This window comes from Diabrotica undecimpunctata, chromosome 3 (genome assembly GCF_040954645.1).
Source record: "Diabrotica undecimpunctata isolate CICGRU chromosome 3, icDiaUnde3, whole genome shotgun sequence".
Classification (NCBI taxonomy): Eukaryota; Metazoa; Arthropoda; class Insecta; order Coleoptera; family Chrysomelidae; genus Diabrotica; species Diabrotica undecimpunctata.
This window is the reverse complement of record NC_092805.1, coordinates 88,162,684-88,178,750: the sequence shown is the minus strand read 5'-3', so window position 1 is coordinate 88,178,750 and position 16,067 is coordinate 88,162,684. Positions and strand designations below refer to the sequence as shown.

At 28.8% G+C, this 16,067-nt stretch overlaps 1 protein-coding gene across 1 annotated transcript in view; it reads left to right on the top strand.

The window, feature by feature from the left end:
- mldr (mitochondrial ribonuclease P catalytic subunit) overlaps positions 1-646 on the top strand; it is a 30,754-nt gene extending 30,108 nt beyond the window's left edge. The window contains exon 4 of the mRNA XM_072526241.1: positions 494-646. Within this exon, the coding sequence (XP_072382342.1) occupies positions 494-611 (118 nt within the window). The 3' untranslated portion in view covers positions 612-646. The remainder of the gene's footprint in view (positions 1-493) is intronic.
- Positions 647-16,067: the final 15,421 nt, after the last annotated feature.

Below are 16,067 nucleotides of genomic sequence, written 5' to 3'. Positions count from 1 at the left end.
TATATATATATATATATAAAGAAGTGCTGTGTAGTATATATGCGTTGCATGCATCACATATTATTTATATATAATACATATATATCTCGCGGTGACGGTCGCGAGTTCAATGCTTTTTCCTCATCCAAAAAGTGCATAACGTCGCTAAAGAAGTTTTCACTTAAAAAAAACTACAAAATAACTTGGATGTTATCATCATAATCAGAGTTCGTGAAAATTTCATGTCCTGTGCCTGAAAAATACAATTTTTCACTGTAAAACTTAAACATAGTACTTTATAATTTTTTTTATAGCTGTTACTGTAATAATATCGTTTTTTGACTAAATGAAGATTATATGAAAAGTGTATGTGCTATATTTATTTCTATAGTAAATGTCGCGGTTAGGTCACCAAAAATAACGTTATTATGCATGAAAACAAAAAGGAGAAAAAAAATTTTTTTGTGCAGACCAGTGTATTTAAAAATTTCATTCTATTATCTTAACTTTTCAGAAATCCACTACCATATAGTATAACTACACAAGAGAATGGAAATTGCTGGCATGTACCGTACAAAAAAGAAGTTATCAAGGATGGTGAGTCAAGTGTAGGATGGTTATGTATATCTTGAGTTGTTAAAAATCAATTAAATTTTTTTATTTTGTATTTACCCATTTTTCTTTTTAAATATTTTTACATCCTGCTGTACAAAAAAAATACAGTATTAAATATAGATTTTAAAATTTTAACTGCCTTAAAAAGATATTAAGAATACCAAGAAAACACCGTGTGCCAACAAGTGTAATATAAAAGCTCTTGGCAGTCTCGCAAAAAAACAGAATAAACAAGATGCTCTGCTACAAAATGAATAAAAAGAAATATAGAAAATATACTGGGTGTATAATTGGTTATGAATTTGTATTATAGTACTTCACTATATACATGACTTTCCAGATTAGTCCAGAGCGGAAGTGTCTCAGGAGATGATTGCTTGTATCTAATGTGAAAATATATCCAGTTGAATGGAAAACCAGGAGCATTATGGACTTGACTTAAATAAATTTATTATTAATTTGTACTATAGTTTGCACAGGTTGAAATTACAGCAATTAAAAACAAAATAAAGGCAAGCTATTTATACAGAAGAAAATACGTTATGTAGAAAAATAATTCTCAGCCGCATTGAATTTGGAGTCTTTTTCCTTGTTGCGTATGGGGCAGAGCCGTTGTAGTTCACGTGTCCTGCAACCAAATTTCTTCGTCGATGGCAAAACAAGAAAAGTAGCATATTGATCATGCGAACTTGACAGGTTTTTTTCCGAAGTTTTTTGTTGTATATATATATATAGATGATATTAAACATAGGAGAAAGAAAAATAGTGTTAAAAAAAAAATTTATAATAAGTTATATACTAGGGAATATTATAAAAATTATTTATATGAGGGTATTCTTAAGAAATTAGCATATAATAAGTGTAAAAAGTTTTTTTTTTAATAATTATGATATATTTAAGTGAGCCATGTGCATAGGCAACCAAATATACTCTGAAAGTGACAGTTGGATGTGAAGTGGGGTTATTTATTGGTTTGAGATGTTTAATTTACATATAATTACGGATTTGAAATAGTGTAATGTATTAATTTAAGGTGTTTAATTTACATATAAGTTTATATTCTGATCTGAAAAGCCTAAATGTCAATAAAATTCTCGATAGAAAAGTAAAGAATTCTCTAGAACACGGAAGTTAACCCTGTTTGCGAAATAAAGTATTCGAGAAAATTCATATATTTAGGAAAGAGAACAATTCGAATATGATTTCTTTCCAGATGATTCTGGAACATTGAAAAGATATAAATACTCGGTGATTTGGAAAAAAGGGGACAGTTAGTAAGTGAGACACAGTTAGTAAGCAGTCAGTATGAAGTCAATATAAAGTCAGTCAGTCAGTCAGTAAGCAGTCAGTATATAGTTAGTCAGTTGGGGAGATTTTCAAGATAGTAAAGTCAGTATAAAGAAAAGAGGACACAGTTAGTAAGCAGTCAGTATGAAGTCAGTATAAAGTCATTAAGTTAGTAGGTCATTAGTCAGTCAGAATTAGGAAGAAAGTATAAAGTATGCAATAATCAGTGATTTAGTATTAAAATTTGATAGTATTGGAAAGTATATTAGAAGAATATTGATTGGAGATTAGTAGAAATCAAATTATAATGGTTATATGGTGATTGGATATTGGTGTATTAAAAAGAAGAATAAATATAAATGCTATTAAGAAGAAAAATATTCTAAATTGGTGGAAGTTGATAATTAAAACATTGTGGAGTATTTGGCAAGGCAAGTTTACAAAAGAAAGATAACCGAGGCTGAGAACGAAGACATTTAGTGGTGATTAAAATCTTTATTTTGGAGAACAGTTTCATTTAGGCATTCAGTGACAGAAAGGTACAAAATTTTGTTAATATAATTTAGTTAGTGTCATAACAATTTCAATTTTAAAGATAGTTTGTTTAAAATTTACATTGTCTATATAATTTAATTAGTTTCATAAGAATTTCAATTTAAAGATAGTTTATTTTAAATTTACATTGGCTATGTTAGATATATATATATATGTGTGTTTCATAATAGATATAATAAAGATAATTTCAAAAAGTGCTTACAAAGTAATTCTTTGAGAACCGCGATAAAAATCCTATATATATATATATATATATATATATATATATATATATATATATATATATATATTAAACTTAGAGCTAAGATTAATATTATTATAAAAATTAATATTAAACTCACCAGTCTTCCGGGTTGAACCGCGTCGATATCCATTTTGCCGAGCTTTCGACATCCTCTCTGATGTCTTCTTCAGGGCTTCCGAGGTCTCAGTCTCCCGAGCCCCCAGACACTACTAGACCTCGGAAGCCCTGAAGAAGACATCAGAGAGGATGTCGAAAGCTCGGCAAAATGGATATCGACGCGGTTCAACCCGGAAGACTGGTGAGTTTAATATTAATTTTTATAATATTAATCTTAGCTCTAAGTTTAATTGTACTAACCGCAGAAATCTTTCCGAACAATATATATATATATATATATATATATATATATATATATATATATATATATATATATATATATATATATATATATATATATATATATATATATATATATATATATATATATATATATATTGAGATGATTGGTGTTTGAGGAAAGTAATTTATAAATTATATACTAGATAATATTAGATATGAGAGGTATTTGGTTATTTTAAGAAGTTATATACTAGAGAATTTAATAAAAATTATTTATGTGAGGGCATTTTTAAGAAATTAGCATATAATAATTGTAAAAAGTTGTATTTTAGTAATTATAATGTGGTAGATATATTTAAGTGAGCCATGTGACTAGGCAACCAGATATACATACTCTGAAGTGACATTTAAGGAATGGTTGTGAATATAAAGTGGGGTTATAATAATAAAATGTGTAGTTTATTAAATTAGAATGTTAAGTTAATGATTTAAGTGTATATTCTGATCTGAAAAGCCTAAATACTAAAGGCCTAATATACTATCCTGACTACACACAGCCATTCATATTAAGAACAGATGCATCCATAGAGAGATTATCAGGGGTATTATTACAAATACATGATGGGGTCGAATACCCAATACAATTCATTTCAAGAATTACAAAGCCACATGAAAAGGGTTACTCAGTTTCAGAATTAGAACTAGCAAGTATTATACACTGTGTCACAAAATTAAGATTTTATTTGTTGGGTAATGAATTTACAATAGAAACAGATCACCAAGCTTTAACATCTATATTAAATAACAAATATGGAAACAGTAGAATACATCGGTGGAGTCTAATATTGAGTGAATACTCCTTTGAAATCAAATACATTTCTGGAAAATCCAATATAGTGGCAGATGCTTTATCAAGGTTAGAAAATACATCACAAAAAGGGCAGCGAACAATAAAAATTGGATTAAATCAATTAGTAGAAAGTACTGGATTATATTCTAAAGAAGAAATTATAAGAGATCAGATCAATTTGAGTGAAAAACAAAAAGTCCTTAAGAAAGATGAAGTTTATTATAAAATAATAAATGGCATAGAAGTATATGTAATAACTAGAACTTTAGCAAAGAAAATATGGAAAAATTTACATAACAATTACATGCATATTGGTTCAAGAAAGCTATGGATGCTATTTAGGGACAATTATTTTGCAAAGAATGACATAAGTATAGCAAAGGAAATTACTACCCAATGCCCAATATGTCAAATAAACAAAGAAAAGAATTTCAAAAACCAGAACACATATAGATCCAATGTTGTATATGAAAAACTAAATACAGTGTCCATGGATTTTATCTCAAATTTAGTTCCAAGTCCAACAGGAAAAAAGCATATACTAGTGATAGTTGATTTATATACAAAATGTATTAAACTATATCCCTGCTCAAGAACAAATGTTAAAACATTGAAATTATATATTAATCAATTTTTCGAAGAAATAGGACCATTTAGAAATTGCATAATAGATAATGCTACATATTTTAATAACCAAAAATTTCGAGCATTTTGTAAGAAAAAGAGAATCAACATTCATTTTACAAGTATCAGACATCCTCAGGCAAATCCTGCAGAAAGATATATTAAAGAAGTTATAAAATATTTAAGAATATTTTATATTAATACAAGTAGAATATTTTTTAAATAATACACATAATTTAAATACAGAGGAAGTACCAGAATATTTAATGTTTGGCCATATAGGAAACAGAAAATGGATTAGTGAATATAATCAGGATATGTTAGAACAAGTAATGCAGAAAGTGAATAACCGAATTAGGAGGAAAGCTGAAAAATATATCAGAAGACAAAATCGAAAAATAAAAAAACCAATCACATTTCAAAAGGGAGATAAAGTGTTAATTCGTTCACTTAGAAAAAGTAATGTTAAAGAAAACCGTTGTAAGAAATTACAACCAATGTTTGAAGGTCCATACAGAATTGAAAATCAGAATGGACTAAATAGTTATGTGTTAATAGATGCAGAGAATAGACTAAGAGGCATGTTTCATATCAACGACATCTTTAAGTATTATGAAGAGAATGAATAATGTTTTCTATACTTTTAACACTAATTTTAACAACACAAACAGTTCACTGATATATCCATTTTATTCAATAAACTTGATTTGTTAGATAGATGGTAGATTTCTTTGTTATGAATCAATTTGACATCATACTTGATGATTTTGTACATATGGAAATTATTTTGTACCCTAAAAATCATAATTTGGGGTTAGATACAAAATTGATTCTATAAATGTCTTTCTAATATAAAACTTACCAATTCATATGGATGAAAGCCTGTTGAATGGAAATAATTCCTAGATTTTGTCTATAAATAAACATACAAACTTCCATTTGACATGACAGTTTGACGTAGACATGGAAACATAGGCGTACTTAATAGAACAATTTTTAAATAAATAAATTAAATTAGTTAATTTATTATATTACTAAGGTATGTGGATAAGAAAATTAATATTTAAAAAAATAATAAGTAAATTATTTATTTTAAATTTAATTTTGGGGTATTGAGATGATTGGTGTTTGAGGAAAGTAATTTATAAATTATATACTAGATAATATTAGATATGAGAGGTATTTGGTTATTTTAAGAAGTTATATACTAGAGAATTTAATAAAAATTATTTATGTGAGGGCATTTTTAAGAAATTAGCATTTAATAATTGTAAAAAGTTGTATTTTAGTAATTATAATGTGGTAGATATATTTAAGTGAGCCATGTGACTAGGCAACCAGATATACATACTCTGAAGTGACATTTAAGGAATGGTTGTGAATATAAAGTGGGGTTATAATAATAAAATGTGTAGTTTATTAAATTAGAATGTTAAGTTAATGATTTAAGTGTATATTCTGATCTGAAAAGCCTAAATGTCAACAAAATTATCAATAGAAAAGTAAGGAATTCTCTAGATCACCGGAGATGGCCTTGTTTGCGAAATGGTTTGTTCCAGAAAATCCAGACATGTATTTAATAGAACAAATGGAACATGATTTCTTACCAGATGGTTCTGGAACATCCAAAAAGATATAAATACCCGGTGATTTGGATTCAAGAAGTCAGTCAGAAAGTTTAGTAAGAAAGTCCATTCAGTTAGTCAATCAGTTATGAGTTTTTTAGTATGAAAATTAGTTAGAGGCAGTCAATCAGTTACAATTGTTCAATATAGTGAGTTAAATCAATATTAAGAAACAGTATAAAGAAAATAATATTGAAGATTAAAAATTATGTTATGTATAAATGATGATAATGGAATAAGTATTAATTGAATATTAAAATTAAATGATATTTTGGTGATTGAATATTGATATATTGAAAAGAAGAATAAAAATAAATGCTGTTGCTGGTTTGCTTGGTGGTTTATAAATGCTGGTGAAGAAAAATATCTTAAATTAGTGGAAGCTAATAATTGGAAAAAGTAATTTCACAAAAACAAGGATAACCGAAGCTGAGAAGAAGACATTTGAGTGGTGATTATAATCTATATAGTGGAAAACAGTTCATTTAGGCATTCAGTGACAGAAAGGTACAAAATTTTGTTAATATAATTTAGTTAGTGTCATAACAATTTCAATTTTGTAGATAGTTTGTTTAAATTTTACATTGTCTATAGAATTTAATTAGTTTCATAAGAATTTCAATTTAAAGATAGTTTATTTTAAATTTACATTGGCTAGGTTAGACATATATGTGTGTTTCATAATAGATATAATAAAGATAATTTAAAAAAGTACTTACAAACTAATTCTTTGAGAACCGCGATAAAAACCCTATATATTATATTATTAAAAATACTCATTGCTCATCATTCAAACAAACAATACATCATAACAATATATATATATATATATATATATATATATATATATATATATATATATATATATATATATATATATACAGTGGTGAGTGCCTTAAGAACCGGCAAAATAACGCAAAAGATAGAAAACATAACACGTTTTCATAACATAATATTACAAGTATGACGTCGAATATTTACATTTTTTAAATTTCGCATAAAGTAAAAACTGATTGAAGGCAATAAAGCAAATGTAAGTAAACAATTAAATTAGTAGTAATTTGATAATTAATTCTGTGTTGACGAATACAGAATAACAAGCTATGATAATTCTGTATTGAGAAGAGTGTATGCGACGTCTCAAATCATAGTTTATTATTGATCAATACTTAAATGTTGAATAAAAAATACTCCTACTTAAACTGTTTTTACTACATTACGTGGTACGTATTACTATGACTGAAGTCAACCAGCTCATAAGCTAACGTCTAAAGGTGGGAAATTTTCGATAATTCTAATGTAATGTAAAGTAAATTATAGGTTAATATCGATAATTTCTCACCTCTACTACTTTCATCTCTTTTTATTTCACAACGTATTATGTTTTCTATCTTTTGCGTTATTTTACCGGTTTTTAAGACACTCATCCCTGTATATATATATATATATATATATATATATATATATATATATATATATATATATATATATATATATATATATATATATATATATATATATATATATATATATATATATATATATATTATTAAAAAACACTCATTGCTCATTAAAACATCATTCACAAATAAAACATCATCACAATATATATATATATATATATATATATATATATATATATATATATATATATATATATTTATATATTGTATATATACACTCGCGATCATAAAATCCGGGTCACCTTGAAAATCGCCATTATTTCATTTTTAACGAGCTTTATTAAATAATAATAACACAAATAGAAACTAATGCATGTTTCTGAGAATTGTTGTCAGCTTAGCGGTTTCCTTTGTAAAAAAGATTTCCAATAATGCTGATTGCGCAAAAAAACTGTACACTTCCCAAAATGAACGGTACCTGTAACTGCCGCTTGTTTTAAATCTCATTTGTGCTTCGACTTTCTGTTCAAACGCAACAAACAAACGTTTATTATTGCGTCCATTAGTGTTTATTAGTGCCATTATTAGTGTTTATTATTGTTTATTTTTTGCCAAAAATGCCTTAACTGTTGTTGAAAAGGCACGCATTGTTGCGTTTGTGGAAGACGGTCACACTCAACGGCAAGTCGCAAGAACTGTTGGCATAAGCCTTTCTACGGTTCAAAGAGTGCTTCAACGCTTTCAGGAGACGAGTTTGCTAACCAGACGACCTGGCTCTGGACGAAGAAGAACGACCGCGGCACGAGATGACCGTTTTCTTGTGTTTCAGGCTTTACGAAACCGGACCTCAACTGCGGTTATGCATCGAAATTGCCTACAGGAAGTACGAAATTGCAATGTTAGCGTTGCAATAGTCAGGAGAAGACTTCATTCTTCTAGACTATCTTCTCGGGTAATGGCTACAGGACCGCCACATGGCCGGGCGCATCGAGTTGCACGACTAGCTTTTGCTCGAAAATACGCGCATTGGGGAATTAATGATTGGAGCAAAGTGTTATACTCAGATGAATCCCGTTTCTGCCTAACCGGATCCAATGGACGTGTAAGAGTTTGGAGGAGAACCGGTGAACGATTTTCACAAGCTTGCATTGCTTCAAGAATGCCATTTGGTGGAGGCTCGGCCATGGCTTGAGGAGGTGTATCTTCCGACTTCCGCACAGAATTACCCTTCATCGAAAATGGGTCCTTAACTGGACGAAGGTACATTACGGAGATTCTGGAAGAACATGTTATGCCCATCGTGGCAGGGCTTGGAGAAGACGCCGTTTTATGCAGGACAACGCGCGACCGCACGTTGCCAAGATCAGTATGCAATACTTGGACGAGATTAGAATTACAAGGTTACCCTGGCCAGCTAGGTCTCCGGACCTGAATCCCATCAAACATCTCTGGGACGATTTGAAAAAACGTATTCAAACCCATACACCTCCTCCTAACAATGCACAGGAGCTTAAGGATCTGTTAGTGAGAGAGTGGAATAACATACCTCAACAGGTAATCCGGAGAAAAATTGAGAATATGCCCCGTCGTCTGCAAGAGGTTATTAGAGCAAGGGGAGGCAATACACGATATTAGTCATTGAAATTCCACTGATGTTTTACCACGTTGTGCATTTTTCATTTTTTCTTTCGTAAGTCTGTTTCAACAATTTGGTTTGTTTTCTGCTTTTTCAATAAAAACAGTAAAAAAACCGTTTTTTTTTCTTTCAAAACAAACATTGATGACAAATAAAAAATACATTAGCTTAAAAAAAGGTTATTACTGCACCAGATGCAAAAATATTCAAGAAATTTGAAATTTTCAAGGTGATCTGGATTTTATGATCGCGAGTATATATATATATATATATATATATATATATATATATATATATATATATATATATATATATATATATATATATATATATATATATATATATATATATATATATATATATATATATATATATATATATTGTTATGATGTATTGTTTGTGAATGATGAGCAATGAGTTGTGAATAATATATAGGGTTTTTATCGCGGTTCTCAAAGAATTAGTTTGTAAGTATTTTTTAAAATTATCTTTATTATATCTATTATGAAACACATATATATCTAACCTAGCCAATGTAAATTTAAAATAAACTATCTTTAAATTGAAATTCTTATGAAACTAATTAAATTCTATAGACAATGTAAAATTTAAACAAACTATCTTCAAAATTGAAATTGTTATGACACTAACTAAATTATATTAACAAAATTTTGTACCTTTCTGTCACTGAATGCCTAAATGAACTGTTTTCCACTATATAGATTATAATCACCACTCAAATGCCTTCTTCTCAGCTTCGGTTGTCCTTGTTTTTGTGAAATTACTTTTTCCAATTATCAGCTTCCACCAATTTAAGATATTTTTCTTCACCAGCATTTATAAACCACCAAGCAAACCAGCAAACAGCATTTATTTTTATTCTTCTTTTCAATATATCAATATCCAATCACCAAAAATATTATTTAATTTTAATATTCAATTAATACTTCTTCCATTATCATCATTTATACATAACATAATTTTTAATCTTAAATAATATTTTCTTTATACTGTTTCTTAATCTTGATTTAACTCACTATATTGAACAATTGTAACTGATTGACTGCCTCTAACTAATTTTAATACTAAAACTGGCCATCATAGTAAGTGTAACTCATAACTGATTGACTAACTGAATGGACCGAATGGACTAACTTTCATAGTATAACCCCACTTTATATTCGTAATCATTACTTAAACCAAAGAAGATAGACGCTTATAGAAGACCAGTTCAAATGGGCGATTTGGTTACGGTTTAAGAGGGTGGCTGCATAAACTCACAGCGTGGTGCCGTGGCCGTCGGCTTAAAACTATCTTGAAATTTTCATAATGAAATATGTAGTTAGGGGGAAGTGGGAAAGGAGTACGAACGGGTAACTTTGCATCTACGCCTAAACAAATTTCGATGCCATTGATTTGCAAACTGTCTTTTTTTTTGTTTTTTCACAATAAAATCTTGAATCCAAATCACCGAGTATTTATATCCTTTTTTCATGTTCCAGAACCATCTGGTAAGAAATCATGTTCGATTTGTTCTATTTCTTCTATATGGATGTTCTCGAAAAAAGTATATGTTCGATCCACAGACATAACCATTATTTCGAGAATGTTCCACCGTAAACAAAGGTCAAATTCTCTATTCTGGAGAATTCTTTAATTTTCTATTGATAATTTTGTTGACATTTAGGCTTTTCAGATCAGAATATACACTTAAATCAGTAACTTAACATTCTAATTTAATAAAATACACATTTTAAACAACCTATTATTATAACCCCACTTTATATTCGTAATCATTACTTAAACCAAAGAAGATAGACGCTTATAGAAGACCAGTTCAAATGGGCGATTTGGTTACGGTTTAAGAGGGTGGCTGCATAAACTCACAGCGTGGTGCCGTGGCCGTCGGCTTAAAACTATCTTGAAATTTTCATAATGAAATATGTAGTTAGGGGGAAGTGGGAAAGGAGTACGAACGGGTAACTTTGCATCTACGCCTAAACAAATTTCGATGCCATTGATTTGCAAACTGTCTTTTTTTTTGTTTTTTCACAATAAAATCTTGAATCCAAATCACCGAGTATTTATATCCTTTTTTCATGTTCCAGAACCATCTGGTAAGAAATCATGTTCGATTTGTTCTATTTCTTCTATATGGATGTTCTCGAAAAAAGTATATGTTCGATCCACAGACATAACCATTATTTCGAGAATGTTCCACCGTAAACAAAGGTCAAATTCTCTATTCTGGAGAATTCTTTAATTTTCTATTGATAATTTTGTTGACATTTAGGCTTTTCAGATCAGAATATACACTTAAATCAGTAACTTAACATTCTAATTTAATAAAATACACATTTTAAACATCCTATTATTATAACCCCACTTTATATTCGTAATCATTACTTAAACCAAAGAAGATAGACGCTTATAGAAGACCAGTTCAAATGGGCGATTTGGTTACGGTTTAAGAGGGTGGCTGCATAAACTCACAGCGTGGTGCCGTGGCCGTCGGCTTAAAACTATCTTGAAATTTTCATAATGAAATATGTAGTTAGGGGGAAGTGGGAAAGGAGTACGAACGGGTAACTTTGCATCTACGCCTAAACAAATTTCGATGCCATTGATTTGCAAACTGTCTTTTTTTTTGTTTTTTCACAATAAAATCTTTATTTTCAATATATTAAATTGTTAAATTTTTAATTTTAAAACTTAAAAATGTATGATATTTACAATATTCAAAGTATTTATTTTTTTAATTGTATAACTTTGAATTAAAAATTGGTTTGTTCCAACACAACGAAAAACCGTCACATAACTTTTTATTATACTGTTTTTCTGTCCAGAAATTAAAGAAACAATTTTAAAAAATTTCAATTTAAAAAAAAAGTATTCAATGAAACTTTTTACTAAATTATGAAATTTTCCATTTCGCCAAAACTTCCATTTCATCCATAATTTTTCAATAACAACAAAAAGCATTCCTGATTTATTTTTGAAATAACAAAATAAACTTTAACAGTACATTTTAATGAATAGTACCTATATGTGAAAGTTTTTACGCTGTATGGGTACTATTTAATCTTGTTTTAAAATAACAACTAATAGTATCTAAAACATAATTTTCACAATGAATGAATATTGGTGAAATTATTATAATATAGTCTTAAACTGATTTATACTTAGGATTTGTACATATTTCAATTAAAAATTTGAATTATAATAATTTTTCTAAAAAGATTAATTTATTAAAAGTTAAAATAATATTATTTTCTTTAAACAATTTTATAAAACGCAAAAATTTAATCCTATTCTACGACCACGCGGCATCTACATATAAAAATATCTAAAGTTGCATTTATTGCCCCACTCTTTCATATTTTAGAAGCAAACCGCTCCTTAGTGGTACCACGTGCAACACGTGCGTTCCACTCGACCCACTTTTCTTTATCTATGACCCATCTTTTGCTAACACTCAAAAATAACAGTGAACAATTCTTCTATAAGCGTCTATATTCTTTGCTTAAACTGTCACTTCGAGAGTATGTATATCTGGTTGCCTAATCACATGGCTCACTTAAATATATTTACAACATTAAAATACAACTTTTTACAATTATTATATGCTAATTTCTTAAAAATGCCCTCACAAATAATTTTTATTAAATTCTCTAGTATATAACTTCTTAAAATAACCAAATACTTGTTATATCTAATATTATCTAGTTAAACACCAATCATCTCAATACAGGGTGGTCCTAAAGTAATTGTACAAACAGAAACCATAGATTCTGCACTTTAAAATATTACGATTTAAGCCAACTTGCTTTAATAAAATGTTGATATTAAGAAAGATACAGGGTGTTAAAGTGGAAATTTAAAATTCTATTTTTCGCTATAACTTTTACGTTTGTAAATATTTTTGGACAAAAATTTATAATTGGACGCTTTTAAGTAGGATAAATTATAATTTTATACATAAATTAATGTTACTGATAGATGGCGCCACATATGCCACAGGTGTGGCATAGATTTGCGCTTAACTTTTTTGCTCTTAAAGTTACCTCTATTTGTGTTAAAAAATATTAAACATACATTATTTTTACAAAGAAAAGGTATGCTTGTTAGTAACCTCAAAATTTAACCGTTTTCGAGATAATCGCATTTTATAAGTCAGCTGCCTCATAATTCTTAGTTGTGATATTTGTGCTGTAAAGCACTCAATACCTGTAGATAAGCATAATTCATAGTTTATTCTTATTAAAACAACTCAAAGATGATAATGTAACATTACAAAATTTTTGTTATGGCTGCTAAATGTCTTATTGGAGAAAATATTCTTCATCTTCTTCTTTAGGTGCCGTGTCCGTATTCAGACGCTGGCCGTCATCATGTATACAATTTCCCTTTTCTATCGCTTCTTAAATTTCTATACCTACTGGCGTTGTATTACTTTTCCCCTATTGTAAAATGCTGAAAAACCAAAATATATGGTTTATGTAAGATGGTACACCACCACATTCTAGAGAGAAGGCGTTGAGAACATAGTTAAATATACCTTTTCTGAACGTTGGATTGGACGTGGCAGTCATATTCCTTGGCAATGTGGTGAGATATTGATATAATTATTTAACTTATAAAAAAACCCAAAATAATACTTATTATTCATTACGTAAATTGTTGTTTACCCATTTTTATTATGACAAATGGAAACTAAAGCACAGGTATGAAATAACACACGTGTCTTGTTTCATAATACTTTTGCTACAAATCTTACCTTAAAGACTCAGCATTTTTACAAAAACATCATCGTTGGCCTAATAACCGATATTGTTATAAATATAGTAAACAAACAGGCAATTTAGTTCAGCATAATATTAGTTCGTTAGTTCATAATATTATCATCATTATCATAATAGTCCATTTGTTCGATATGTAATTATAGTTACTCGTAAGCTTATATGAGTGTATATAAGTAACCAATGAATGAGATACATCACAGTTTAATACATTATTTAACCTTTGCGACATAATATACTGTAAGATTTGGATATAGATTCGTCCATTATACATTATAGCCACCACGTAGCCCAGAATTTAATCCGCTTGATTTTGGTGTATGGGGCGTATTAAAACAACGTGTCTATAAGAATGCCATAAACATTTGCAACCAAATATGGGAAGAAATAAATACTGCAACAGTTTCTTTAGAACCAATGATGCTATTTAATATGAGGTGATTTTTATGGAATATATTGACAAATGAATTAATGAAAATGGTAGACATATCGAACACTTACTTTAACAAAAAGTTTAGTAATTTAGTTTAACTATTTCTTAATTTGGTTTGTAAACAAAATGTTTTGATTACGACTTTAATTTAACATAAAATATAAAATGTTTGATGTAAAATCCTATTATTCTGTTTTTTGTCATATCCTATTATTAATTATCCTGCTGATATATTTATTTTATTTAATATTTCGTTAACTATTAACTTTAGTTATTGGTATTTTATACCAAAATTTAGATTTATTAATGTTTTTGTCTATTTTTCCTTCGTTGCCTGGGGTAATTGCCTTAACTCAGAAATATGCAGCTGATTTGTAAAATGCGATTATCTCGAAAACTATTGAGTTTAAAAGTTATTAACAGGTATACCTTTTTTTTGTTGAAATAATGTATCTTTAATATTTTGTATCACAAATACAGTTCACTCAAAGAGCAAAAAAGTTAAGTGCAAATTTATGCCACATATGTAGCATATGTGGCGCCCTCTATCCGCTACATCAAAGTGTGCATCAAATTATAATTTCTCATATTTAAAAGTACACAGTTGTAAATTTTTATGCATAAATGTTTACAAACATGAAAGTAATAGCCAAAAATAAAATTTTTAATTTGCACTTTAACACCCTGTATCTTTCTTAATATCAACATTTTATTAAAGCAATTTAGCTTAAATCGTAATATTTTAAAGTGTAGAATCTACTGTTTCTTTTTGTACAATTACTTAAGGACCACCCTGTATATATATATATATATATATATATATATATATATATATATATATATATATATATATATATATATATATATATATATATATATATATATATATAATATATATATATATATACTGAAGCCAATAGGCTTATAGCACATCTTCCACTCATGTAACCGTCTGGCTCAAATGTTAGGGTTAGCGACTACTTACGTAGACGGCCTTACAGCCAAAGCAAGGTGGCGAGTCAGTTAAATTAGAAATTGAAAAATTTCTGGAGTCCAACGTGGGCCGAACCCGGTCAATTCTGTTTGTTAAGACAGTACTCTATCCACTAAGCTACAGCCGATAAAATAATCTAATTCCAAAGCGAAGTTATGGAAGCTGAAACGCGACACGTTCTCTTACGACATCCCAAAGTTTACAACGAAGAATACGAAACATTCCCACTATAGTGTTATACGCACGTATTAAATTTATATCAACATTAAAAACGAATACATATCACGCAAACTTAAAAATAGCGTAGCTTGAAAGAAAATAAATTTAAATACACTGGTTTTTTTCAGTGTGGTGTTCAGCTTACATGGGATTACATGTACAAGTAAAAATAAAATATTAATATTATTTTAAAATAAAAAACTTTGGACAACCCGTATATGGGTCCACCTAAACATTTTGCTACCCTTGTAGGCGAAACCCAACATCACTAGTGAGGGATTCATAGTACTTAATGTTTCCAAAGGTGCAACATCCATCTTCCATGTCCCTCTCTAGGTGTCGAGATAATAACTTTTTTTCATGGATGCCGTCTGTTCTAAACATGTCTTACCTTACATTGTAGCCAAGTGGCTTTTTGTACATCTTCCATTAATTTATGAAAGCCATTACAGGATTCTGGAACCC